This window comes from Vigna radiata, chromosome 10, assembly GCF_000741045.1.
Source record: "Vigna radiata var. radiata cultivar VC1973A chromosome 10, Vradiata_ver6, whole genome shotgun sequence".
In the NCBI taxonomy this organism is placed as follows: Eukaryota; Viridiplantae; Streptophyta; class Magnoliopsida; order Fabales; family Fabaceae; genus Vigna; species Vigna radiata.
This window is the reverse complement of record NC_028360.1, coordinates 12,085,703-12,112,396: the sequence shown is the minus strand read 5'-3', so window position 1 is coordinate 12,112,396 and position 26,694 is coordinate 12,085,703. Positions and strand designations below refer to the sequence as shown.

At 32.2% G+C, this 26,694-nt stretch overlaps 2 protein-coding genes, 1 long non-coding RNA gene and 1 pseudogene across 4 annotated transcripts; 2 read left to right on the top strand and 2 right to left on the bottom strand.

Annotated features, from left to right (window-relative positions):
* Positions 1 to 243: 243 nt before the first annotated feature.
* LOC106775273 lies at positions 244 to 2,772 on the bottom strand. 2 transcript variants are annotated; one of them, XM_022787116.1, is made up of 5 exons: positions 2,438 to 2,772; positions 2,178 to 2,326; positions 1,914 to 2,075; positions 1,122 to 1,281; positions 244 to 666 (listed from the first exon to the last, which is right to left on the bottom strand). In XM_022787116.1, the coding sequence occupies exons 1-5, from the start codon at positions 2,637 to 2,639 to the stop codon at positions 575 to 577; spliced, it is 765 nt and encodes a 254-aa protein (XP_022642837.1). In that variant the 5' UTR covers positions 2,640 to 2,772; the 3' UTR covers positions 244 to 574. The 2 variants fall into 2 exon arrangements, with proteins under 2 accessions (XP_022642837.1, XP_014517863.1); XM_014662377.2 differs by having other exon boundaries at positions 1,122 to 1,237; positions 2,438 to 2,768.
* A 2,918-nt stretch (positions 2,773 to 5,690) lies between these two features.
* Positions 5,691 to 7,385, bottom strand: LOC106775302. Its single transcript, XR_001376792.2, has 2 exons — positions 7,021 to 7,385; positions 5,691 to 6,277 (listed from the first exon to the last, which is right to left on the bottom strand). It is a non-coding gene; the product is annotated as an uncharacterized LOC106775302 (long non-coding RNA).
* A 2,216-nt stretch (positions 7,386 to 9,601) lies between these two features.
* On the top strand, positions 9,602 to 11,549 carry LOC111242701 (annotated as a pseudogene).
* A 3,127-nt stretch (positions 11,550 to 14,676) lies between these two features.
* Positions 14,677 to 26,343, top strand: LOC106775958 (WD repeat-containing protein 48). Its single transcript, XM_014663220.2, has 19 exons — positions 14,677 to 14,968; positions 15,899 to 16,005; positions 16,674 to 16,832; positions 17,846 to 17,911; positions 18,014 to 18,103; positions 18,262 to 18,567; positions 18,741 to 18,838; positions 19,229 to 19,264; positions 19,348 to 19,468; positions 19,611 to 19,847; positions 20,129 to 20,224; positions 20,321 to 20,386; positions 20,524 to 20,562; positions 20,685 to 20,819; positions 21,277 to 21,638; positions 22,039 to 22,132; positions 22,356 to 22,547; positions 25,054 to 25,176; positions 25,847 to 26,343. The coding sequence occupies exons 2-18, from the start codon at positions 15,907 to 15,909 to the stop codon at positions 25,150 to 25,152; spliced, it is 2,295 nt and encodes a 764-aa protein (XP_014518706.1). The 5' UTR covers positions 14,677 to 14,968; positions 15,899 to 15,906; the 3' UTR covers positions 25,153 to 25,176; positions 25,847 to 26,343.
* Positions 26,344 to 26,694: the final 351 nt, after the last annotated feature.

Sequence of the window (26,694 nt, the reverse complement as noted above, 5' to 3'; positions counted from 1 at the left end):
CAAGTTATATAAGAGTCCAAACACCTAACTTTGATCATTTTGAGCAAATACTTTCCGCATTCATCTGTTAATTTTTCATCCCCAGTTTGATAATTAATTTAAGCACTTCCAATGGGTGAGTATGAGGTCAACTTTTCCTGACCACTTCACTTGACTGCATCTTTGAACCGTGTACTACTCATCCAATCTCTTTTTCACCTTAACCAAATATACCAAAACCAAAATCTATCGACGCAACTTGAGTACCAAATCCCGAATCCAATAGATTTACTAAAACAATGTTATATATCAGTAAACAAATGAGTTGAACCATTTGGAATTTTAAAACAAATACAGTCATTCTTATTTCCTTGCCCATTAAGGCAGGTGTGAGAGAAAGAAGAGAACTAACTAACTATTCTTCAGTTGATCAAAATATGTTGCCTGTGACCACCTCAAAAATTGGAAAGCTAAACAAAATTGAGCAACTGTTCAGCAAAATATATCATCCTAAATTAACTTATTGTCGGTATTCTTGCAGTCTAGTGGATTGGGCAGCTAGGTCGGTACTGAACAAAACTGGGTGTAACTCAATTCAGCAATGTGTAGGGGTACCTCCATAGCCGATCAGGCTTACTTGCAGTTTAGCATTAAATCTCTGAATTCCTTCAATCCTTTCCGCAGCACCTTCATAAATTAAAAATCAGGAACATAAGGGTTTTGGACAATTTAAATTAAAGTTCATAGAATTTGGGGGATAAAAGAGCCGTTTAGTATTTCAATAGAAAAGAAAGAAATGTCAGAGTCTACTGTTTACAACTAGACACGCAACAACGCAATGGAAGGCAGGAAATTATTCTAACACACCACTACGTATTAATACTATAAATCCAGCTTTTGAGAAACAAATTAAGAAAGAAAAGACAGTAGGCAGTAAATACTCTAATATCTAACCAGGAATTACAAATAGTAGCGAACTAGGAAGGCTACGGATTAAGGAGTTTTGAAATCAATTCTTTTAGCCTCATAATCAGCTACAGTGTACAAAAGTATGCAAACAAAACCAAGGAATTACAGCAAGTATGGACAGACAGTAATATTTTACTCGCTTGAACAAAACAGGAAAAGGGAGAAAAATTAACCTTTTATATCTCTTCTTTGAACCACATGGGCAGAGCGCATTCCTGCTAATTTGTCCAGATTGAGCCAAATTAGATCTTGCAAGGTCCAATGGGGTAGAACCAACCAGCTTTTGGAGCTAGAGAATATGAAATATAAATATGGCTGGTCATCAAAACATGGCTACAATACAAGCACCCAGAAAAACAATGACCCTAATTATTTTACATTCAAAGTTCAGTTGTTATCTTGCTGCACATACTCACACGCATCATAGTCATCAAAAAAAGGTAATACATCCAAATCAAACAAGTTTTGAAAGAAAAAATTATTATCAATACCAACAACAAAAGATAAGAAATAAAATATAACACATTGACGGAGACATCAACATTTAGATAGTTTGTTTTTGTTTGAAGCATGATGCTAGCATTGCCAGCAACATAAGACAAAATCAAGAAAGAAGTCCTAAAGAATCAACAGCATGATTCTGAAATTTTGCCATCCCATTGAAAAAGCTAGTAATTAGTTTTTAAATTATCACTAGAAATAAACTATGGACCTTATCCAAGGGCCGAGGCTTTGCACTTTGTTAGGCTAATAATTGACCCAAATCGTGCTACTTGTACCAAACCCTAAATGTCAAGATAAAACTGCCTCATCAAGACCTATTTTGGATTAGAACTACTACAAAAGCGAGAGTAAAAAAACGGTAAGCTTTTAATGAACCAATGACAAAACTAAAATTTCTTCCAAAATATTATCAGCTGAACCCAGCTTCAGCAAGGAATTAAAGTAATAATAAGAAGCATTACTTCAGCAAAGCTTTTTGGCAATGGTTTTCCTTCTTCTTTTAACTTCTCTATCTTCTTCTGTGCCTCTTTGGCCCAAGTAAACTTAGCAAGTGCATTCTCTACATCAGCAATCGTGCAGCTACAATGCTTTGCCGCTTGTTGCTTTTGAACAGTCTGAAGATTCTGAAGATAACAAAACAAAAAGATCAAAGCCAGAAGAATAAATCGCAAATCAATTAATATGTGCATAAATAAACATCGTGAAGCATGAATTTATCCAGAAACCTCTCCAGTGGGGTCCAAAACCCCAAGATATCGAATTATGGCTTCGTATTTCTCGAAGGCAGAGGAAAAAGTGGCTTCGCTGCTTCGGCCAACCATGAACTCCTTGAAAGCGCCAACTCTTTTTGCATTCTTCATTTCATCCGCAAAACCTGAGATCAATAATATCATTATTCTTACTAGGTTAAGTAAATGTAAAAAAAGTTTCTGAGATATGTGAGAAAGGAGAAGCAAGGACGAAATTGAAATTAAAAGGAACTGACGAAGCAGGGTGAATGAACCGGAATCCGCTTGTGCCCCGTCTCCCTGGGACTGCGTGGTCTTCTGGCCTGTGATGACGTTTTTGACCTTCTCCATCCATGAACCCTGCAACTGTGCCGTGGCAAAGATTGTTCGGTGCTGGCACTTGCAACTTTGATTTCCTGCTGAATGTAAAATCTTGCTTGCGATGCGAAGTAAAGGCATCGAAACTTTTGAGTTGAACACTCTGTCTTTCTCTTCAACTACTGCGCTCTTCAATGGCTGCAACTCTGCTAGAGGTTAGAGAATTGCCCTCAAAATTGGGATGATGACGCTAGGCTTAAACGACGCCGTTTGAAGTGCACTGCGACTGTTGGAACCTTGTGGTTTATTTATTAATTAAACCCTTATATAATTTATAAACTAAACACTTGTAAGTAATGAATAAGTTCATAATTTGTTTGACTTTTATCGAAAAAAATATTAGATTTTTTAATTATTTAAATTAAAGAAATTATATTATTATATTATCATATTATAAAATAAAATTTGTTTATAATTATGGAAACGTTATTATTTAAGTTCTAATGACTTTAAAATTTATTATGGTTATATTTTAGATTTAAACTATTTAGTTGTCTTTGTTTATGTGTGGTTTTTCCATTTTGATCCTCTTCCTCTTAGAATCTCTAATTGAGTCCTTATAAGTGTTAATTTGAAACAATTGAACTTGTGCGGTTGAATTTAGTTAACAAAGTTAAATTTTTTATGATATGTGATATTGAGGTGGACAGTTTTTTTAAACATGGTATTCCTAGACCATTATACATGGCATTTGATAAAAAAAACATTTTAAAAATTGAGTTTCAAAAACTCCACTACTGCCCTCGAACACCTCCATTGTCATCCCCAACTTCCCTTTCCTCCCTTCTGTGAACTGCTTCTTTCCCGTCACCCTAAAGTTTAGCTTTTTCGCCACTGTCTCCAACTTCGCCATCATCGACAGCGTTGAGTGCTTCGATATGAACATCTTCAGTTTTACCCTAAAGTTGTCACTAGTTTTGGTTTCTACCTTCTTTAGGGGGTGAGGCGAAAGCACCAACAGCAAATTGTTGTTTATGGTATCAGGCAAGCCATGAAGAGCAACAAGAAATGCATTTGTGTTATTCTCAAAGACAGGGATGATCATGACCTTGGCTTCAAGATTAACATTACCATTGTTGTCGGTCTCTTTTCTCTTTGCAAAACACCTGATAATCTCTCACAGTGTCCTAGTATATCCAAATCAAGCTTTCCTTTTCGTTAAAGAATATAACTTTTTTCTTTGTGAAGCTATTATTTCCGACTTTTTGAACTCCGAAAGCTAAAGATAGATTTGATTTATCTCAAAAAATTCTTGTTTGAAATTATTTGAGAAACACTTCTGCACTTGGGTCCTAAATCACCCGAAGTTCAAGCTTTTAATGAAAAGGGTGTGAACTCCAATGGTGACGCTGATAATCCTTCTCCCAATCCTTGTGGAAGTGATCCTTTCAAAGAAATATTCGTTTATGGATATTATTTTTTACTTTAAGATTCATATTTAATGGTTTAGTATCAGCTAAAGGAAGTTCTGATAATGGTAGAAATCAGGGGACAGATGAAACGATCACAACAAAGAATGGTGCAACTATAGTTTTATCTCTGATGTCCAGTCATAAACAAAAGTTCCTCTGAGATTCGAAAGTCTCGCATTTTGTGTCTAGCGGGGTTTCAGATTTGTGATTATGTTTTCTCTTTACAGGTTTCAAATGGTTTAATGGAGAAGAAAATAAATGATGATGAGTTCGATGCGACGCAAAGATGATGGTGGTTTTGAGGCGCGATTGGATTTTGATGATGTTGTGGGTGGTGCTTCCCAGTAACGTTTCACCTCCAAACATGTCACTTTTAAAGAAATTAACACGTCATCCCACCACTTATGCAAAAACTTAACCCGTTAACTAAATACGTTTCACCTCCAAACACGTCAAACACGTCACGTTTAACCTCCATGTCACTTTTAAAAAAATTAACACGTCATTCCACCACTTACGCAAAAACTTAACTCTTTAACTAAATTTAATGACAGAAACTCAATTATTTCAAATTAGCACTAATAAGGACTCAATTAAAAATTATAAAAAAAATATCAAAATAGGAAAACTCCATATAAATAGAGACAACTAAAAAGTTTAAACCTATATTTTAATAAAGCTGACATTGAAATAATACACTTTATTTCCAAAAAAAACAAGTATCGTGTCGGCTGAGATGGATCAAAATATGATCTACGCCAAGTGCATTTTTTTCATAGATTGAAATAGATTTTAAATAAAACTATTTCAAAAAACATATTGTGATACATGTAAATTGAAGAAATAAATTGAGTTTGCATAAATAATTTATTTTTAATAATTTATGAACCCATGCTTAAATGTTTTGCAACTCTTTTTGATAAAATAAACACGTCCTTTTAATAAAACAACCAATTTTTATGCATAACTTATTTGTTTTATGTTTTTAAAATGATATAAGCTAAAAATAATACAAAGGTTAATTAAAATAATAACCTGTTTTGAATAGTTTCTCCTCACATGAACTGCTTCGAAATATTGATTTTTTTATAAAAGCAAACAAACACAATGATTTACTTTTACAGTAGTCAGCAAAGATAAATTAGTTTTGGCTTATTCTTAAATCTCTAAAAAAATAATAATTAATATGTTATTTCAATATTAAAGAAACATTTGTTTTTACTTGTGTTTGAGGTGTATAGTATAAACAAAGTTTCACATTTAATAAAACAAGATTTCGATTCGGATTTATATATACATAGATGTCTATATTTATATTGATAAAACAAGAATTCGACACGGATTTATATACACATAGATATTTATATCTGTATTGATAAGTTTAGAATGATACTAAAAACAAATCACGATACCTGAACCAAAACAGCACTGCATTTAATCTAAGGTTAGAAAAAAAAAAAACTGTAGAATGAATTGCTTAATATATTGAAAAGTTCTTTTTTTAATTGACTCAAAGTTTGGGGATATGTTTGCATTGTTGTTTTAAAGTACATTAAATCCGACTCTATAAGAGAATAAAAGAAAAGAACAAAGAAATTTGCTGAACTATGCTTGTTGCAACATAGAATCAGGGCAAACTATGACTGTTACAGCGTATAGACTAAATTGTATCAAATAATTTTATCAGAAAAGAAGCCAGGCTAGCACTTACATCAATAAGTAATCGCAAGACTTTGATTCTGTTGAATTCTCCGCCAAAATCACATATGATCATTCTCTACGTCGAAATCCACAAACCAGGTTCTTACTTCTGAGCTCGCTCCCTAACTAACCCAAAAATAGCATGGAGTTGCTCAAGGGCAAGGAAAGATCTTGTGAGCAGAGACACAACACTACTGCACTGAGATTATTTCCAATTTTTTTCCACTTCCGTGTCTAAATTAAGCCCTGAACCGCCAAATTCAAACCATATCTCATAATGATCAAATAGAAAACTATCATGTGTGTGCTTCCCTGTATACTCAAGCCCTAAACTCGCGAGCCGCCTGGTGCATTCCTCTCCTCGCAACTGAGAAATTAACTTCATCAAATGTTACAAAAATTCGCCCATCATAAGGTTTCAATCTATCAGCTAACCTCTCAAGTCCAACTCACACTAGACAGAGCGAGAAACTCAAACACGTCTCTTCCACCTGCCCAATGTTCTCGATAGTTACTATGGTGCTCCTCAACTATAAGCTCTCCAGAACATGGTAAGGCAGTGTGGTTATCTGAACCAGCTCTTTATAATGCAATATACCTTCATATCTGCAAAACATAAAGAATTTTGCCGTATTCGGCCAAAAATGTTTGGATTGAATATGAATCTGAGATAGTGGAACGAAACTCGGATTAAATATTTATAATGTTTTTGTTTAGATTGAAGGATGAAATTGAGGGGAGAAAAAAAAAAAAGGAAAAAAAGGAAGGTAACATGAGCCGAAAAGAAAATATATATATATATATATATATATATATATATATATATATATATATATATATATATATATATATATATATATATATATATATATATATATTGTAACGTAGTTTGGATCGACAACAGACACAGTGTGGAATTAAAATAGTTTAAACGAAATTTTAAAAGATATAAACTAGAATTAAAAGAAAAGATTATTATAAAATTTTAATAAATAAATTATATATATTTCAAAATAAAAATATATGAAAACAAGTGTTACTTGTGAAACTTTTAAGCTCATTATCCTATAAAAGTAAAATTAATGGCAGAGTGTCATTCAGGAAAAAATCTCTACTATCAACAATGAAACATACCATTACAGTGGCCGAGCAAAGAAAAAGACAACAATGAAAGACAATTACAACAAGACGGGAATAACGCAAACAAACTCATGTTCAATCGCAAATTTATTCCCAATATGCAGATTACCGTGCACGTTTCTATCAATCTGACAAATAAAATGGCCGTAAAATACATCTGATCCGAAAAACAACGAGTTAAATAGAAAATTGCAGGAAATAGAGCTTACTGTCTGAGATCGTCGAGTTAGTGAGCCCTGGTGCGCGGGTTAATGCCCTCGCGGAGGATGTTGTTGGGCATGTGCAGTCCATTGAGTTGGATCTTGTCTGGCACCCACGCTACGTCCTCCGCCGCCGTCGTAAAAACGGCATTGTCGTTCTCCGAGACGCTGCCGCGAACGACGACGTTTATCGGAGTGTTAGAAGGGAAAGATAAGAAGAGAGAGTGGATAAGAGAACCAAAAATGACGCTATCAGCGCCATATGGGATTGCGTAACAATGCCTACCACCGCAACCAATTCCTACGCCATCTTTTTATTTTAACTTAAAGGGGAACGTGATTCGGCGTCGTTTCGTTGCTACAAAATTAGGTTGACTATTCCTGATTAGATAGGGCCATTTAACATTGGACGGGAATATAATAACATGTAGTTTGAATACTTTTCAACTTCATAAATTGAAAACTTTATACATAATTATATAATATTTGTTTTTATCCATTCTTTGCTTGACATCCATATAATACTAAATTATCTCGAGTTAATAGTGTAATTGCTTGTTGATGTTGGCATACATATACTTTGTGGTTTAATACTTTTATTTATTAATTATCATAGTATAATGAATGATGAAAATGTGGTTACGGCATGTCAAACATTGTTTTATTACGTGCCACACTAATAGTATATGTTGATGTTTTTATTATGTGTCACACAAATAGTATATGATGTTTCGAGAGTGTAGGTCTAAATCTTTTATAAAATATTTTTTCACACTTTTATTCAAAATTAGATAATTCTGAATGTTTTTGTTAAAATCTTTTTTTGGTTGTGTTTCAAACTGTAATGTAGATGTCAAAGACACTACTTAAGTTAATCATCAATTCGATTAGGGTTATAATAAGATTTTAAATTCGTAATAAATCTAATCACATATTTTCTTATTTTTTTATCTTTAATTACGGTTCAATCATCGTAATTTTTTTTAGTAATCATAATTTAGAGTGATGTTTAGGAATGGTAATTACTGGAGGGTGTCTCCTAATTTTTCCGATTATGTGATTAATACGTTGTTTAACTAGATTGTATGACGTGTGACGATGGACTCCAACTTATTCTTCCAATTGTTTTTTTTTAGTGGTCTCTTTCAGTTGATCCTATTGTATGACTGTTTGATTATACCATACAATTGAAATTTAATAAAAAAAATGGAAGAAAAAAAATGTAATTTTTGATATAAGGAGATATTCAAAATTAGATAATTAAAACTGGATAAAAGGATTGTTTTGTAAAGATTAAAAATAAAATAGAATTAGATCAAAATAAAAGTTGATAAATTTTGAATATTTTTTATTTAGTTTTATTTTTTGAAAAAAATAGTTGATATAGTTTTTTTTATATATAAAATTAATAATAACAAGATTAATAATGACGTGTGATATAAATAATTAATAAAACATCACTAATTAGAGTTGATAAAAATAACATGTGACATGGACAGCAAATGACATGTTTGACTAAGGATAATTGTTTGTGAAATAACTTAATTAAAGAGTTGTAAATATTCTGGTGTAGTTACATTTTAAGCATGCATACGATAGAAGAAATTAATGGTTTTATTGAGCATTCTGGTGAGTTTTCAACCATCCATATAACATTATTTATTACAATTTGTTAAATGGGTTTATGTGCCTTAATTTGTTTAAAACTTCTACCATTTAAGTGGCGGTATCCTACACCAAACTATAGTGACACCACATGTACATTTCAAACAATTATATTAGTTTGTGGCATTTTGAATACTATTCTTTAAAAAATAAAAATAATAAAATAAATGAATAACTTTTCATTTGAAATATAAGTTTTACGGAAAACATCTAAATTGTTCCTCGATCAACATTTATAAATAATTAGTATTTTAATATGTAACTGTATTGTATGGTTCGGATGATATACATTTATTCCAATATAAGCTTATCGAATGGTCCTAGAAAGTGAGAAGTAACTAAACAGTATTTGAGTGTGACTGAATCAAAAAAGATACCAGAAGACCATAACACAAATATCCTCTCTTAGTCAAAAAACAGGTTTTAACACAAGGATTAAGGTAAGTAAGAATTAAGAGTATTGGACTGAGATTGGACCGCGATTAAAGATTCACTAATTTTAAATCCATGACGAAAACTATAAATAAAAGTGGTAAGAGGTATATGATCGCATTTACTATTTATTTATTATTAGAGCATTTAGCTATCGTATCAACAAGAAACACGAGAACAACTACCAAATCTAACTATTGTCACATTGTTTAATGTTTTAAAACACAAATTTAAATAAATAATATTTTCATTCATTAAAATTTCTTGTGATGATTCACAAGATTTTTTTTTATGTATAACAATTGGTTAAATGTCAACACCCAAAAAAAAAATTCTCTAATACATTGTTGTGACGTGTCGGATGTGAAATGCATTTAACAAAATTATTTAGAAGGAAAAAAATAGTCAATCCATTAAGAAGGTTAGAAATAATGCGTTCATTTACAATACAAACAATTTTTATGATGTCATATGTTAGAAAAAATATACTACGATGCACGGTATAAATGTAATGCAGATCGAAAAAATATACCACGATACACGGTATAAAATTACAGATGCTGACTTTTATAAAAAAATATTCCATTGTTTGAGACATTTTTATTTATACATTTAAATAATTTTATCTTTGGATTAAATATGTTTTTAGTCTTTATATTTTAGAACGATTTTAGATGTAGTCTTAGTTCTCTAACTTTATAAAATTTTGGTTTTAATTCTTCAAAACTAACTCCGTTAAAATTTTGCTTACGTGCCTAACGGAAAAGTGACAGTATTTTTCTTTTCTCACTTTTTTCTCCCTCTCTTTTCTTTGTCTGTACACGTGATCCTAGACTTGACTTTGCCTCTGCTGCCCACCACCACCTCATCGAACCAGCCACCGCGCCACCTCCTTCTACGTCTTGGCGTCGTCGGCGAGACCATGTCTCACCAGAGCCACCGCCGGTCGCGACGTCATCGGGTTTAATATCCCTATGAGAAATAGCGCTTGCGAAATAAAATAATAGAGCTAGAAACAAACAGAAAATGCCCAAACAAATAACAATAGGGCTCATTTGTCGGGATATTGAAAGAGGTGTTGGAAGCAGGCCACTTGAGCATACACGAAATCTGGAATCAGATTGGTTTGGCCACTGCTCATTTGCTTCACGAGAGTTTGCGTGTGAACAATATTCCATCCAGAATAGATGTAGTGGATGATGACAATGCTGCTGCATTGAGAAAGTTCTGCCTCACTTACTATGACATCAGGGCTTTGATCCTAGACCTGGCTTTGAAGCTTGACACGATGAGACACCTTGATTATCTGCCCAGATATCAGCAGCAGATAATTTCTTTGCAGGTTATGAAAATATACGCCCCTCTTGCTCATGCAGTGGGAACTACCAATATTCCCCAACCTTTTACAACAAACACAATCATTTCTCCCTTTGACTCAAAACCATATTTCTATTTTTCTTATTAAATAAATTCATTTAACAACCCTTTTTCTTTTTTATTCCAAATTCTTTTTTCCTTAAACTACCTTTTTTATAGTTCTGTTTCCTCATAAATTAAACCACATCGATAATAAAATGTTTTAAGTAATAAAAAATATACATTATGGAAATATTAAATTAATATAATGATAAATTTACCTGTTTTATACCATTACTTTTTATTTATTTATTTCCACCGTCTTAAAAATTTAATACTTTACCTGTTTGAAGTTAACTAGACCAGTCAAATCAGTCAATCCACTTTCTGAAAAATAATTATTATGTGAATATATCCAACTAAAGTTGGATTACGTGATAAAAGTCAAAATAAAAGGTGAGAGATTTAACCTTTTTTCAAAATAAATAGTATTTGTGTAATTTACTATGTTGATGCGTGGTTACGAAGTCATGAGACTGGGGTGTATCTTTTATTGACATCTACAAGGAGGAACTTCTCCAGACTCTGAAGGCTGATCCCGTGCTCTCAGAACTTTTGGATGATATAACGGTTGAAGGTCGATACGAGAGTCGTTATAGCACCATGAAGAAGCTGCTGAAGGATGGTAGGAAGCCAGAAGATGTGAATGATGTGCTGGAGAGAGAGCATGCTATAGGTCTCATCAGATAATCCAATCTATGTGGAAGGAAATTCCTTATCGGACAAAGGACTATATTGGCAGGCCAAAAGCAAATGGGTATAAAAGTTTGCATATGGCAGTTGATGTGAGTGAAAATGGTAAGGCCTTATACAGATAAGAACAACTGAAATGGACAGGTTAGCAGTTGGTAGCACCGCCGGTGTCGTCGGCGACACCACACTCCATCGGAGCCACCGCCGGTCGCTACGTCATCGCCCTCTCTCTCCTTCCGTGCACGGCACGAAGAAACACTCGTTGAGGAGGTTGGGTTGGAAGGCAGAAGAAAGACGAAGGAGTGAGAAAGAGAAAAGGTGAGAGAAAAAAATGGTGTTAGTTTCCGTTAGACACGTAAACGGATTTTTAACGGAGTTAATTTTAAAAGACTAAAATCAAAGTTTTCTAAAGTTTGAAGACTAAATTGTACTCTATTTTGAAAGAAGGACTAAACCCAAAATCGTCCCAAAGTACATAGACTAAAAACATATTTAACCCTTTATCTTTTTTATATCATACATAGGCTTAGGCTCAAAGCCTATATTTAAACAATATGCTTCTATTATAAACTAAATACTAAAGTCTTTAGTTTTTGTAAAATCAAAATAAAAATTTGATGTCAAATATTTTTCCTGTATTAATAAGATAATATGTTAAACTTGATTACAAGTAAAACATCACATAAAATATAAATCAAATAACAAGATTACATATTATTTTCAAAACCTATTGACAAATTATAAGAATTTTACATCTTTTGCTTGACTGTTTATTTCCTATTTGATATTTTATCTATATATTCTTTTGTTTTGGAAAGATCATGAAAAAAAAAAACCTTTTAATAATTAAATGTGTATAAGCAATCATAAATATATTGAAAATAATTATTTGCATCCCTTGTTTTGTGAGTTTTTGTTTATGTCTTTTATATATAAAAAAACCAATGAATATGAAAAAGATAATTCATGCTTTGTAACATTAAAGATATAAGAAATGTCTCTTAAAAAAATAACAAACTTTTTTCCTTACAATGCCTCGTACAAAATGTTAAATAAATTCTTAATCACAAAATAGAAAAGGAAATCTCCCTCAACTAAGCCAATAATATTTTTGTTCTTAATCACCCTATTAATAACATTGTTATCATTATTCAATAACCAATTTATTCCATATGTTTTAGAATAAGATAAAAAGGGTATACGTTGATTCAACATAATGACCTTGGATGGAGGGATGACAAAAAATTCCACAGGCACAAATATCCGCGGGTAAAATCCGCGGCGGATAGTTAATATCTGCGGATATTTAATATCCATAGGTAATGGGTAGTGGATATTTTAATATCCGTTTCTAAACGGGTCAGGTACGGGTAGTATACTATCTGACCGCGGGTATCCGTTACTCGCAAAAAATAAAAGAAAAATTAATTTATAAATTTTTTAATTAAATTTAATTAAAAATAAAATAAAATTATATTTTATTAGATTTAAATTAATTAAAATTAATTTTTAATTTATATTTAATTTTGTTTATATTATATTATATATATTTTGTAATTTTATTTAAATTTTATTTTAAAAAATATAAAATATATATTTTTTATTTTTTGCGGATACCTGCGGGTACCCGTGGATTTTTAAAATACTTGCAGATATTTTTTAAACGAGTATCCGGCGCGTAGCGAGTCAGATGACAGGTACATTTTTATTCGACGGATTAGGTTGCGGGTAGACACTATCTGTACTCGACCCGACCCGTTGTCATCCCTACTTAGATGTGTACTCATACACCAATAAAACTTTTAAAAAATATTTCTTATTTAGGTTTTGTGAAGAATCTTACCCTACGACAAACAAACTTATATAAATTACACACTTTTAATTTATTAGATATTTTATATGAAAACTTTGGATTAGAGATAAAAAAAAAAAAAATCTCAAATATTACTATTCAGATCATAATTTTGCTGTCACAAATAATGGACTTAGTTATTAGAAAATCTACTTGATATCATTTATTGGTTGACTTTTCTTCATACAATTCATTAACACAATCATGCATAATTGTGTTTTTTAAAAATAATTAAGCATGTGTAATGGGTTTTGAAGTATTTGAGCATGTATAATAGGCTAGATAAATGTATAGGGTTTTAAAGTAGGAGTATAATTTTAATACATAATAAATTCATATAATATGGTAGCTACCAATCCAAAAACATGAAAAAAGTAGTTTTCTAATTGAGTATAAGAAATCAATCACATTTTTTTTTCATGAAAATCAAGTAGTTTTCGTAAAAAAAAATAAAGAACTTTAGAGGATATCAATTTAAACTAAGTACGTATCTAAAAATTTCAATTCTCCTCAAATTAAGAATATTGACAAAATTTATTTAATTTTTGTGGATTGTAAATATACATGATTTTATTTGTTTTAGTATTTTGTATCTTATAATTAGTTTTTTTTTTCAAAACTAGTTTTTACCTTTCGTATTTTATATTTGGTTGATTTATTTATTGAAAGTATTATTTGTTTATACACAAGTCTGATTTGGTTTCTCGTGCAGGTGATATATGGTTAAAGTGTTTATTATTTGAGATGTCAAAGTCTCATAATAACACCAATTATGTAAATTTGTACAAAAAAAAAACAATTTCTTTAAAAAAACGACAAGGATTAAAAATTAGGCATGTCATGGCATAACAAACTTTTAATTTCTTATGATTCCTAAGATGATTTTTACATAACTGTAGATTGTTTTTATAAACATAACAAATTCAACCAAAATGTCTTGCTTCATGGCACGTCGGTCCAAAAGGTGGATGAAATATTTAAAAAAGATAATGATACTTAGAGAATATTTTTTTGATAACATTTGAAATCATTCATATGTTATCTTGTAATTGGTCTAAAATTACTCCACAATTAATAATAATAATCATAAACACCATCATGGACAAATCATAAAATAATACATAAATAATGTTTAAATGTTGTTAAAAAAAAATATTGTCTAACTATTATTATCCATTTTAAAATGATATACCCCTCAAATAATAAATAATTTAATTAATAATAAAATAATATATTTCTTCCTATAGATGTTTTATACTGCTATAAGCGAACACCTTCATAACAAATTATAAAAGATGTTAATTACAAACTAACACAAAGCGTGCAAACAACGGCTTTCTTAATCAAAGTAATATCATTTAATGCACCGTAATAAGGAGATTTAATTTACAGTTAGCCTATAATCACAAATGATATTTTTAAGGTATTTTCCTTTGATTAGTTGAATTTACTGGAATCGTAAATAGATGTAATTAATACAAATAATTTATGAATAAAATTTTGTTACAGCGTGTAAAACTAATATTTTCTTCGTAAGAATACTACGTTATTATTTAAAAAAAAAAAAAGAAAAAAGAAGAACCCCGTTGAAAGCATTGGTTCCGCAGACGGAGCTGCTTTTGATGAATCAATCGGCCATGCTGCTTATATTTCCTCTCTCCATGGTTTTGGTTTATCCTTTCTTCGAGTGTAAAGACCATCTTGCCCTCAGATAAAAGGCATAAACGGGTCAAAGGATCTACCGGAATAAATCTGGACGCCCATATTTCCACACCCATGTTCGCTGTCTTCACCCTTCTCTCTCTCATTCGTCCGAACATTTTCTCTCTCTAAACTTGAAACCTCGCCACTGCAACAAACGCAAGCACTCAAAGTGCTCCCAATTCCTCACTCATCACGGTTTGTTCCTTCCACTGATTCATCTTCTCCTTCTCCAGCTCGATTTCGTTTTATTCCGTTGTTTTCTCCTTTCGATTCTACCAAACAAATTATCGCATCTCGTTATTAGTCTGTTTTAGCTTATACTTCGTTATGATCGGTTTAGTTAATTTGTGCGAAGAGTTATGTTTTCGTTTTCCGACCTTTTATTTTCTCTTTTTTCTTCGTTTGCGTTACCTGTGTCGATGATTTGGGGTATTCGATAGCTTCTGCGGGTTCAGTATGTTATGAATTTTAGGTGTGTTTTTTGTTATCGATGACTTTACTCTGCGTTTTGATTTGAATCGCATTGAGTATTCGCTGCGTTTGATACGCGATTATGCTTTGACTGGTAATTCAGACAGTATGGAAATAATGATTTTAAACTTTGCCTGGATTGTGAGGTTCTCAGGGAATTGTTGTAAGAAATGATGTAGCGTGTCTGGAAAACCATTGAGAAGTTCCGAATCACGTCTGGGACGTGGGAGCTATAACTATTGGCTTCTTAGTAATTGTGAAAAACCATGTCTGGAGCTGTAGATTTTGGTATCAGTGTTTGGGATGTTGAGAAGACTGTGGTCCATCTTATATAATGGCTGAAAACATTTGATAATAACTAGCTATTGTTACAGAGACTTCTTAATGTTAGTTTCTAGGAGCTCCCGCTATATACGGTTATGCCTTATAGGCAACGGCTTTCTGTGAAAGTGGATGTGTCTTGAGAGAGTTTTTCTGCACTGCAAACTTCGTTTGTTAAATAAATGATCATAATCCATAAACTACATCTGATTTGTTTAGTTTTATTTTATTTGCCGTCTGAAATGATCCTATGTAGAACTCCTGTTGTGGAATTAATTTCTCAATTTATCCCTGGGGATATTATTTAAGCTATATGATTTATGTACTTGACAGTTTCTGCAATGCACCGCGTGGGTAGTGCGAGCAACGGAAACAACTCAACTCGTCCTCGCAAGGAGAAGAGATTAACCTATGTGTTGAATGATTCTGATGACACTAAGGTGAGCTCGCTGTTTTATTTACTTATTTATCTCGCTGTTTTATTTACTTATTTATTTTATTTGTTCCAGGGTAGCTTACAAGTTTCATGCTTGCTTCTAGTAGTTGCATTTTTATCCCTATCCATTCCTACAAAAAAATTCTTTCATATTATGCTTCCAAATCTGTTAACTAGTTGAAATTGATTGAGTTGATTTTAGTAAACGCAAACATCTTTTTTTTTTTTTGAAAATACTATGTAATGGCTTTTTTGAATTCCCATTTTGGTCCTTGAAAAATTCTTGACTTAATCTTCCTCTCAATACAGTGACTTAAATTCTGCTCAAGAGAGAATATTTGGTTATTGGCTGTCATAAATTTGTTCCTAGTAAACAGCATGTGTGTACTAATTCACATCGGAAAGAATTTTACAAATACCAAGATGGAGGTTTACCCTAAATTTTAATCTTAATTTCTCTTTTTACGTTGACTTAGACCCACTTGGTGGTTTGCATATTTTGACCTTTTGGTTTTTAATATTTACCCAATATTTACTTTCTAATCGATCAAATCTTCATGAATACTTGTGTTTTGCTTTGAAAAGTGTTATTGTCATAGACTTTATTCTTTCAATATTTCTTATTTTTCTTAGTTGCACAGTCTAGAATTGTAACTTGGCTCTTTACTTCAGCATTGTGCAGGCATAAATTGTTTGGCTCTGCTTACATCTGAAGCATCTGACGGGTCTGATTATCTCTTCACCGGGAGCCGTGATGGCAGGTTAAAGCGATGGGTACTCTCTGTGGATAGAGCAACATGCTCGGCTACTTTTGAATCTCATGTTGATTGGGTAATTCTTGTGTTATTTTTTTTCTTTCCTTCCATTTAATAGTTTACTTTTTATTTAGTAACTTCTGGTACATGGCAGTGTTTTTGAATCATGATTACTTCGTAAAGCTTCATCTGAAATGGAACACCTTCCAGCAGCTATTTTTGTCATTTTTCCTGCACAAGGAATTTCTTGGTGGACTTTATGTTACACTGTTAATAATGCATTTTTTTTTAAAAGGTCAAAAGGTGTAAGAAAATGTATGATGCAATGTGGGAAATCTATTTACCATGCTATTTGTTAAAGAGCTCTCATTGTTGGGGTCTTGCCATCTTGGTTATGATTATGTGTGGGGTGTATTGGATGTTTATACTAAGATGAGTATTGTCTTTTTAGAATTTCATCTGCAAAAGTAGGGCTTCAATGGTCTGAATTTGACATTGACTTTTATTTATTTTATTTTTTGTGGAGTACTTCCTCGGATATCCTTTCCTGCTGTCTGTAATGATTTGTGGTCTTGAAATTTAACGAGCTTAATTCTAATTGTGAAGGTATGGTTGAAAAGGAAAAGCTATAAAAACCTATTGGATTTTCATGTTTAAAATATCCCAAAACTGCAAGTGCACGTGTGCAACTGAATTTGATTTTGTATTGTTTGAGATAAAGTTATCTCTGCATTTTTGAACTTTGTTTTTAGGTTGTCTATTTCTCTTGCCTTCTCTTATACTGTAAAATTCATAATATCCTGAAATGTCCAGTGGACATTTTTTCCTTTAAATTATCCTCTTTTTGTCTAACTATTTATTGTCGTTCGTTAGGAATTCATGCAATTCTTTTGTTCTATATGTCAATGTTCTTGAACTTATGATCATTCTTCAACTTTTACCTTTCCCCCCAAAGTCCAAAACCCTGTTTCATTAGCATTTAAGTTGTACCCACAAAACCTGACACCTGCACAATCTTTAGCACGTACAAAATAGCTTAAGTACAATCAAATACATAATTTATAAATAAATGCTATTTTATTCTTGCAGGTTAATGACGCCGTTCTTGTTGGTGACAGTACACTTGTTTCTTGTTCGTCAGATACTACCCTCAAGGTTTGTTGGTGGTTAGCTTTTTTGTTCCAAAACCAATCCTTAATATTCTGAAATGATGCAAGTACTTTCATAATTATTTGCATCTTCTTTTTTGTGTGTTAGACATGGAATGCCTTGTCCCTTGGAACTTGTACTAGGACGCTTCGGCAACACTCTGACTATGTTACTTGCCTTGCAGCAGCAGGAAAAAATGTAACGTGCTTCAAACATTTTACTCTTATTATTTCGTGCATCAAGAAAAAAGTTAACTTGCTGTTTCTATATGTCGTGTATTGAATCAATATATAATTTGGTTGAATTATCAATGTCAAATCCATTCTTTGATTGTTTAATAGTGTCATGCATTTTAGAGCAATGTTGTTGCCTCTGGTGGCCTTGGTGGGGAGGTTTTTGTATGGGATATAGAGGCTGCCACCACTCCAGTCTCTAAGAGCAATGACACTACAGTTGACGAATCTTCAAATGGTATCAATGGTTCTGGCAACTTACTACCATTGACAAGCTTGCGAACTATTAACTCAAGCACCAATATGTCCATGAACACTAATCAAACTCAGGGATACATTCCAATTGCTGCCAAAGGCCATAAAGATTCTGTTTATGCATTAGCTACTAATGAAAGTGGAACAATTCTCGTGTCTGGTGGCACTGAAAAGGTACAGTATGGCCTATACTCTGATTTGTTGATGCTTCTTTAAGTTTTGAAACATTGGAAGTGGTTTGTTTGTGCTTATTATATAAAGATGTATCGCTTTAGTAGCTTGAATTTTGTGGCATGTTTCTTTACCATGGTTTGTTTCTTCTTCCACATTTTTGGGGGATTCTCTAGGTTGTGCGTGTCTGGGACGCAAGAACAGGATCAAAGACCCTAAAGCTAAAAGGGCACACAGATAACATCAGGGCTCTGCTTCTGGATTCTACTGGCAGGTGCGTGGGGTTGGAAATCTAGTTTAAGTTGCTATTTTTCAGTTTACAATTATATTTTAAAGTTTGTAACTTGCTTTTACTCCTTTTTATTTATAATTTCTTTATTATCATAAAATTCTGTCTCTCTCTTCTCATCTATCTTGCTCATTTGGCATTTCTATGTGTTCCCACAACCTTTCGATAACAATGCACATGAACAACCTAATTCTTTGATTGACTATGTGAGAGTGGACTTGTTTAGTAGTCAATCATACCGTGAAAAGTGTTGTTGGGTTTTTTTTTCATTGTTACACAGTGTATCTTTTCACTGGATAAATTTGTTCAGTTCAAACTAAGTAATATGTTTTTTCAACAAGTCAGCTGTGATGCTTTTACTGTTCATTATTGCAGATATTGTTTATCTGGATCTTCAGACTCAATGATAAGGTAATGGTTTATGGAGTAGTTATAAGCATTTCAATTCGTTTTGTTTTGTTGTTGACTAATAATTTGTCCATCTTTCCTCACAGGCTTTGGGATATAGGTCAGCAGAGATGTGTGCATTCTTATGCAGTTCATACAGATTCTGTTTGGGCACTTGCCAGCACCCCAACGTTTAGTCATGTTTATAGTGGGGGGAGAGACTTTTCAGTGAGTGCAACCTTCAACTAAAATTAACATCAAACTATTTTTTTTTTCTTGTTACTTCTTGAATTTATGTGACATGACATCTCCTTTTCCTGTTTAACTCATGAACCGCTTCTTCTAATATCGTATTCTTTTATATCCTAAGTTATACTTGACAGATTTGCAAACCAGAGAGAGTAGTTTGCTTTGTACTGGCGAGCACCCTATTCTTCAATTAGCTTTGCACGGTGATAGCATGTGGGTTGCATCAACAGACTCTTCAGTTCATAGATGGCCCACTGAAGGATGCAATCCCGAAAAGATTTTCCAGAGAGGCAATTCTTTTTTAGCAGGAAACTTGTCTTTTTCAAGAGCAAGAGTGTCACTGGAAGGATCTACCCCTGTATGTTACATTTATTTCTGAAACAAAATTACTATTTTAATTTTTTATATGTTTATCTTCCATCGTGTTGCTCTCGGTTCTCATAATACCAGTTGCATATCTACATGTATAGATGAGGCATGTTAGCTTACATATCCAATATTAGTACTTCCTGTTAGTGAATATGACATGACATATTTTGTCTTCTGAACTAGTTTTTGTTGAAAATAATTTTCTTTTGGGTTCTCTTTTTCTCAGAACTAATAATTGTCCCTTTATTGTCGAAATTATTGATCTAATAGGTTCCTGTATACAAAGAACCTACCTTAACTATCCTTGGTACACCTGCAATAGTACAACATGAAGTTTTGAATAATAAGAGGCATGTGCTGACAAAGGTAACCGTGATGTTTTCTGGTAATTTTATTATGCCCTGCATATTGACATGACCTTTCTCTGTTATTTTCTCACCTGATGAATAACCTTTTGTAAAGGATGCATCTGGTTCAGTGAAACTTTGGGAGATTACTAAAGGCGTTGTGATTGAAGATTATGGAAAGGTGACAACTGGTTGCATTTTTATTTGTAACTTGTATCACATTTCTTTTTGCCAGGGAAGAAGATTGTCTGTAATAAATGAATGATATTTACAAAGTTTCAACTAATATAGCTTTTGCTTTACTTGTGACCTATCTAGGTTTCATTTGAGGAGAAAAAGGAAGAGTTATTTGAGATGGTATGATTCACATCATGAATTTCTTTTTTAATAATTATATTTTCTTTTCTTGACAAGATGACATGGTTTTCTGTACTTTATTTGTTCAAGCCAGCTTTTAATTTTTGCAAATGCTGCTTTAGGTTAGCATTCCTGCTTGGTTTACTGTGGATACCAGGCTTGGAAGCTTGTCAGTTCATTTGGACACACCCCAGTGTTTTTCTGCAGAAATGTATTCAGCAGATCTTAACATTGTCGGCAAGCCTGAAGATGATAAGGTAATGGCATCATTGTCTTGAAAAATGTATTTTCCCTTTTTTTAAATTTATAATTATATTAATTTTGCTCCTAGCTTTTTGTATGCCACTACAATTAAATTTAACTCCTTATTTAGTTGTTAGCATCGACTATAATTGACGTGAAACTGTATAAGTGTCAACCACTTAATTTTCATGGGATTCATTGCAGTCAGTGTGGCACATAATCATCATACCATCTTTAGTACATAATCTTGCTCAATCTGGAATTATTCCTATCTTGCTCAATCTTGCTCAAATGGTCATGATGGAAGCATAAAGATTTTTATGTCTGTTGAACTAAATTAGCTAAGTTCTGTTTTGAAGCTTTATAGTTTTAAAAAATATGCAATTCATGCACATAATGACGTAATGAGAATGTTTTCATCAGTTAGTTGTTATGTGTGAACAATCTAAATCGTTGCCTGTTATTGTGCAGGTTAATTTGGGCCGTGAAACCCTTAAAGGGCTCCTGGCTCATTGGTTGAGAAAACGAAAGCAGAGAACAGGATCCCCAGCTTCAGCTAATGGGGAGTTATTATCTGGAAAAGATATTGCTTCTAGAAGTCTTACCCATTCAAGAATTGAGGTTGATGGTAGTTCTGAGAATGATACTATGGTTTATCCTCCGTTTGAATTCTCAGTTACTTCCCCTCCTTCCATTATTACTGAGGGCTCTCATGGAGGTCCGTGGAGGAAAAAAATTACTGATTTAGATGGAACTAAGGATGAGAAAGACTTCCCCTGGTGGTGCCTTGATTGTGTCTTGAATAATCGGTTACCTCCCAGAGAAAACACTAAGTAATTTTGCCCCCCTCTTTATTTTTTTCTTCCATATTAATAGTTGCCTACAATATGTGCTTGTAGTTAAGAGCAATAAGTCGTGCTTGTGACAATTTGTATATTTTGTTCCTTCAGCATAATTGCTTAACTATGAGGATTACATTTATTTATTCATATCCAAAAATATGGTAGCACTTATCATGGTTTTTTTAACATGAAATCAATTTATATATGGTTAAAAGTCATAGTTAAATTCTTATTCTTATATATATATGTGTGTGTGTGTGTGTGTGTGTGGAGAGAGAGAGAGAGAAATGGTACATTGTCTTTGAATTTGATTGTCTCACCATGATGACAATCTCAGCCTAGTTATATAATGCTCTCGTTGATATGTGTTTTCTTTTGATAACCACTGCAGATGCAGTTTCTATTTGCAGCCGTGTGAAGGCTCCTCAGTCCAGATTGTCACCCAAGGGAAGCTAAGTGCTCCACGTATATTAAGAATTCATAAGGTATGTTTTTATATTAATTGACAATTGGTATTAATAATTGCCTTGATTCTTTTTGCGCGTGGTTTTAAGTTAACTTTGATCATGCTTTCCAAAAGTCCTATTCGTTTTGAATTTAGTTTAGTTTTTGTTTGTTCACGTGTGTGGATTCTCCAAACATATCCCCACATGTAAATGATACATTTTCTTACGATGAACTAACTTTCCCTTCTTTTGGTTGGTTTAGGTTATTAATTATGTAATTGAGAAGATGGTGCTTGACAAACCTTTGGACAGCTTAAATGCTGATGGTAGTTTCGCCCCTGGGCTTACTGGTTCACAGTCACAGCATCAAACAGTTGGAGATGGACCCTTTCGATCTGGATTTAAGCCTTGGCAAAAGCTTAGACCTTCTATTGAAATATTGTGCAGCAACCAGGCAAGTAATTTGTTGCTTACTTGTCTTACATACAATCTTATGACACTGCATGAGTATAGCATGGTTTTTTAAATGATACTGTGATTGATCAAGTTCTTGACTTCATCCTTTATTTTTCTGAGGTTGGCTTACTTTCCAATTCTTTTTGTCTTCTAGAATCTATTTGCTAACCTGATTGCCATTGTAGTTTTTCGTCTTGGTGTTTGTGTCATTGAAGAAATTAGTTATTGTTAGAAGAAGGCTTAAATATGTTTTTAATCTCTCAAATTTGAATATTTTTTTTTTCTTTTAGTCCTCCAAATTAATAAATTGTTCTTCTAGTCTCAGAATTTCAGAAAATGCCTTTTTTGGTCTCTTGTAACTAGGATAGTGATTTAAAATTCACTTTTTATTTTTTTTGCCCTAAATATATTTTTGTTCCTAAAATCTGGATAAAACTTTATTTTAGTTTCCCAAACTTAAAAATGATTTCTTAGTCCTTCAAATGTAAAATTGACAATCAAAGTCCCTCAAATTTATGAATAAGTTTTTTAGTGTTCCAAAATTTAAAGTATTCTTTTTAGTCTCCGACATTTCAAAGTGTTTTCTTGAGTCCCTAAAATGTGCAATTGATACTTTATGTCCCTCAAATTTTAAAATAATTTTTTGTCCTCCAGAATAATTCATTTTGATTTTCAAAGTGACAGAAAATTTGTTGAGTAACTAACGCAGATTTGATCGAAGAAAGACATTTTTATCCTGTTTGAAATATCTTTCTTACTTCTCTTTTTCTCATTCCTGCCCCCTCCTTGTAATAGTGGTCTGAATGATTCGTACTACAAGCAAAACAATATAGTTCATTCTTATCTTCTTTATTCGTTATTTTTTGTCACATTGTTGTGAATGAAGTTTTGACTTTGAGATTAAATATAGTGGTTGTGAATACAATGTTTCCTTTTGGTTCACTAGATTTTGGGGGTTTAAACTCCTAAACAAATTGACCTCAAAACATTATTCAATACTTAAAATTTTTGAAGTTTAAATTGGGATAAATCGTATCTCTAAAATTGTTGGAAAACAGTGTTATTCACTTAAACTCATTCATACAGTACAAAAGGGTTGACATAGATTTTATGGGATTTTTTTTAAGATTTCCTTCCTTTGATTTTTCTCGTAAAGTATTCAGTTTTGAATCAGAGACGTTAATTCAAAACGATGAATCAATGTTGACTATAGTATGCCTTCCAAACTAATGATGTGGGATCAATTCCCACTACCTGCCTATATTCTCCTTTTATTCTATTTAATTTATTTTTCACCTTGAATAGACGTAGAACTATTAATGAAGTTTTCAATTATTCATTTTTTTTTTCTTACTTTAGTATGTAGATTCTTTAACAACTTTACGAACTCAAATGAGTTATTTTAAAATTAGAGGACTAAAAAATAATATTTAAATTTAAGGGGACTAAAAATCATTTGAGATTTCGGCAACTAAAATATATTTTTAATTTTTGGGATTAAAAATCAATTTCAAATTTGAGAGACAAAAATCACGTTTAGTTGGGGACTTTAAATTTGACCTAAATTTGAGAGAGATTAAAAATATATTTTAGCCAATAAATTTAAAAAGTGAATTTTCATATAATTAGTTTAGGTACACGTTATTGTTGACATGGACGTTAGCCACATTAGCAACTAGCGTAAGGTCTTTAGTACGTAAGGATCCAACTAACATTTTATCTAATTCAAGGACTAAATAAATAGGATTCTTAATTTGGTGGACTATAGGAAAGAGTGATACAAATTTGAATAACTAAACATATTTAAGCTTGTTAGAATTATGTAGTGTGGATGTTGGTTTGTAATTTGCAGTTACGAAGTTACTATTTTGACTGACTTCTGGAGTCCATGATGCAGGACAGAATATTAGGGTTTATATGGTTTAAATAATCTTGGTTTGGTTATCCCAAAACTCATTGGAATGTTTCTTAAAGCTGGGATTTCTTTTAGTAGTGGCATTATTCATCGTGTTAGATTTATTTTTTTTATTTTTTTCACTGGATATCACAAGATGAACTGATAATAAGGTTTGAAATGACTTTCTTCATAAATTCTTAACCTACTGGTAAGCCCTTTGTTATAAAACTCAATTTCAGATATTATACACTCCTAATTGACCTTTTTACTATTTTATTGGAGTCTTAAAATAGACTGTATTACTTGTATTTGATCTTTAGTATTAACTGTTCTTGTGTGTTAACACCTTTATTTTCCATTTTGTGTTTTAATCAAGTTATAGAACTTATTACACCTTTTACTGGTTGGAGATGATGATAATATATATATATATATATATATATATATATATATATATATATATATATATATTTTTTTTTTTTTTAAATATCATTTGGCCCAACGACTGAATGTTGTTTTTATTTGATTCACATTTGACTTTATTGTGCATGATACTATTTATCAATTAAGTAATCTGCATTTAGCCATCCTTTTGGTTTATTTTCAGGTACTATCTCCTGAAATGAGCTTGGCCACAGTGAGAGCTTATGTATGGAAGAAATCAGAGGACTTGGTTCTAAATTACAGACTAGTTCAAAGCAGGTGACTACCAATTGCATATGCATCAGAGGTGGGTAATTGAGCCTTGCTTGTCTTTTCCGAGCTACAATATAATCTTTAATGCTTTTATGAATTTACATTCCTGTATTTACCACATTTTGTAAATGTAACCGAAAGGAAAGGGGAAATAGTTATTTTAGGATAATATTTCTAGACTGGTGTGAATGTCGATAAAAGTGATATTAGGTGATAAAGCCTAATCTTTATTAGTATTTTGTTTTCCTTCAGATTGGACAAAAGTGAGCTTAACCTATTATTGTCTGAATGGTCATTGTTTATTTTGATGCATTGCAGAAACCATTTCTTCTGCTTTCTAAGCTTTATTTCTCTAAGAAAAATAATTAAAAGGAAAAAATATTTTCTTATCATTTTTATTCTGAACTTTTTTTTTTATATACAAGCATCACCTGGTGGGATAAAGTTTTGTTGTTGTTCTATAAGTAATTTAAGCACTTTTTTTACACTTCTCAGTGGTATAAAATTTACTGAAAACTAGAAAATCAGAAAAGACTGATTAAGTGAAATGTGAAACCAACTAAAATTTGTAATTGTTAATAAATTTCAACCAATATTAAAAGGGATGTTCGAAAGAGTGTATTGCAGGTATTTTTCTGTATTTTATTTATGCCGTCTCAGCAAAGATTACAGACTTAACTATGAATTATGATTGATTCTTGCAGGTTTTGTTGTGATTATGTAAAATGCTTCTGAGCAACTCTTGTTCTTGGGTTGCCTGCATTGATCGGTAGTATTATAGGAATTTGTAAATTCTTAGTGTTCATTATCAAATTTAGTGACATTCTCCAAACCTGCTTGGATAGTTTATTCTTTATTGGAGAGCTGTTACTGTAAATTTTGAACTATATCTAGCTGGCGTGCATACTTCTGCTGGACATGGCGGTGTCTTCTGCATCTGTCGCGATGAAGGTTTTTAATTGACTCTCTTGAGGATTAGTGGGAATCATACTGCCAGAGTGGGGTGTTTTTTCAGGAATCAGGTAGTTGATATAGAGATGACAACGAAAACGTTGTAAATTTGAATTGTGCTAATATCTGGCCAGAGTAATTATGTTGTCCAGGTGCATATTTACATCATAAAATTTTGTTAATTCTAATAATATTTTCATTTGTTCAAATTAGTAATTTTTAATCCAGTGCTAGTTCTCATCTAACGTCATATTTGGATCTTGTGTTCTTTCTCTGCATTAGTGTACGAATATTTGAGTGTATTCAACATTGAATTCTGAAGGCAAAACATTAGTTGAAACTGTGACGGTACTAATTGTAGTTATGGCATTATTTGCATAGAGGTTTATATTTCGAAATTATTCTCTATATGCTGTAACTGTGATAATCATACCTTGTTATGCTTTTATTTTCTCTATTTATGTTGAGCCAATGGATGTGAAATATGCAAACTGAATATGTGCATAATGGGTGGTACTTTTACAGGCATGCGATGCTTACTGTTATCTGTTAGTGTTTGCTGAGGATTCTCGTGTTCAGTGAAATTTGCACTCCTTTTTAA

Coding starts and splice junctions, on each gene's coding strand:
- LOC106775958 (XM_014663220.2), top strand. CDS start 15,907: ATGCACCGCGTGGGTAGTGCGAGCAACGGAAACAACTCAACTCGTCCT. Junction 18,568..18,740: donor TGTCTGGTGGCACTGAAAAG/GTACAGTATGGC, acceptor GGGATTCTCTAG/GTTGTGCGTGTCTGGGACGC. Junction 20,225..20,320: donor AGAGGCATGTGCTGACAAAG/GTAACCGTGATG, acceptor CCTTTTGTAAAG/GATGCATCTGGTTCAGTGAA.
- LOC106775273 (XM_022787116.1), bottom strand. CDS start 2,639: ATGCCTTTACTTCGCATCGCAAGCAAGATTTTACATTCAGCAGGAAAT. Junction 2,076..2,177: donor TTTTGGACCCCACTGGAGAG/GTTTCTGGATAA, acceptor TGTTATCTTCAG/AATCTTCAGACTGTTCAAAA. Junction 667..1,121: donor TCAAAGAAGAGATATAAAAG/GTTAATTTTTCT, acceptor TAATTTATGAAG/GTGCTGCGGAAAGGATTGAA.